This window comes from Guillardia theta, assembly GCF_000315625.1.
Source record: "Guillardia theta CCMP2712 unplaced genomic scaffold GUITHscaffold_222, whole genome shotgun sequence".
Classification (NCBI taxonomy): domain Eukaryota; class Cryptophyceae; order Pyrenomonadales; family Geminigeraceae; genus Guillardia; species Guillardia theta.
In genome coordinates, this window is record NW_005434454.1 from 23,866 (window position 1) to 24,755 (window position 890).

The 890-nt window shown below is 52.2% G+C and overlaps 1 protein-coding gene across 1 annotated transcript; it reads left to right on the plus strand.

Annotated features, from left to right (window-relative positions):
* Positions 1-29: 29 nt before the first annotated feature.
* On the plus strand, positions 30-402 carry P2_2 (large subunit ribosomal protein P2_2, cytoplasmic; the record flags this gene model as incomplete). Its single annotated transcript, XM_005819454.1, has 2 exons — positions 30-204; positions 257-402. Coding segments are annotated over 2 exons (291 nt in total), but the record flags the coding sequence as incomplete, so codon positions are not given.
* Between the last annotated feature and the right edge of the window lie 488 nt (positions 403-890).

An 890-nucleotide genomic window follows, 5' to 3' on the forward strand; every position in this document is an offset into this window, starting at 1 on the left:
CTCTTCATTGACGTCTCGTTCTCTTTAGCCCATCGGCGGAGGACGTCAAGAAGCTCTTGAACTCTGTGGGAGCCAAGGCGGATGACAGCAGCATCAACTTTGTAGTGAAGGAGCTCAACGGGAAGAAGCTCGACGAGGTGATCGCTGCGGGGAACTTGAAAATGGCCAGCGTAGGAGGAGGAAGCGGAGGTGGAGGAGGAGGTGGTAAGTTTGTATCTTGTGTGTTGGGAGGGGGGATCATGACAAGGGTTGGTAGGTGCTGCTGCCCCTGCTGCTGCCGCCGCTGCCCCTGCTGCCGGTGGCAAGGCAGCTGCCAAGAAGGAGCCCGAGCCTGAGGAGGAGGAAGACATGGGATTCTCTCTCTTTGATTAAGCTTCATCATTGATTAAAACTCACAAAGGAAGAACATCACGGATGCATGTTGTGATGAAACATGGTTGGTTGGTGGTTTATGGGACACGTGCTTACATGTGGCAAGCGACAAGTATGGATGGTCTATACCACGGAAAGTTCCTACATCCTAGCATGAGTGTTCGCACTTGCGTATGAGTGCTGGGAAACAAGTTCAGGAACTAGTTTGTCGCACCTTGTTGACAGCAAACGTATTTCATTGAAGTTAATGGAACAATCATAAAGTACATACACAAACAAGTACAATCGGGTCACGATCCTCTCACGACGAGGAGAGGAAGGGGAAAGAGCAGCTATCGCTCTTCTCATCCTTTTCACGCAGGGAAGAACTGAGGGAAGAATCTGCAACACAGTCAACCTCCTCCCTCCCTCCTTCTCGTCCTCCCTCCCTCCCTCCTCATCCTCTCCTCACCTTGCTTGCAAGCGCTTCCTGTACGCCTTGCAATGAGGATGGCGGACCATGCAGGGCCTGGTGCTGC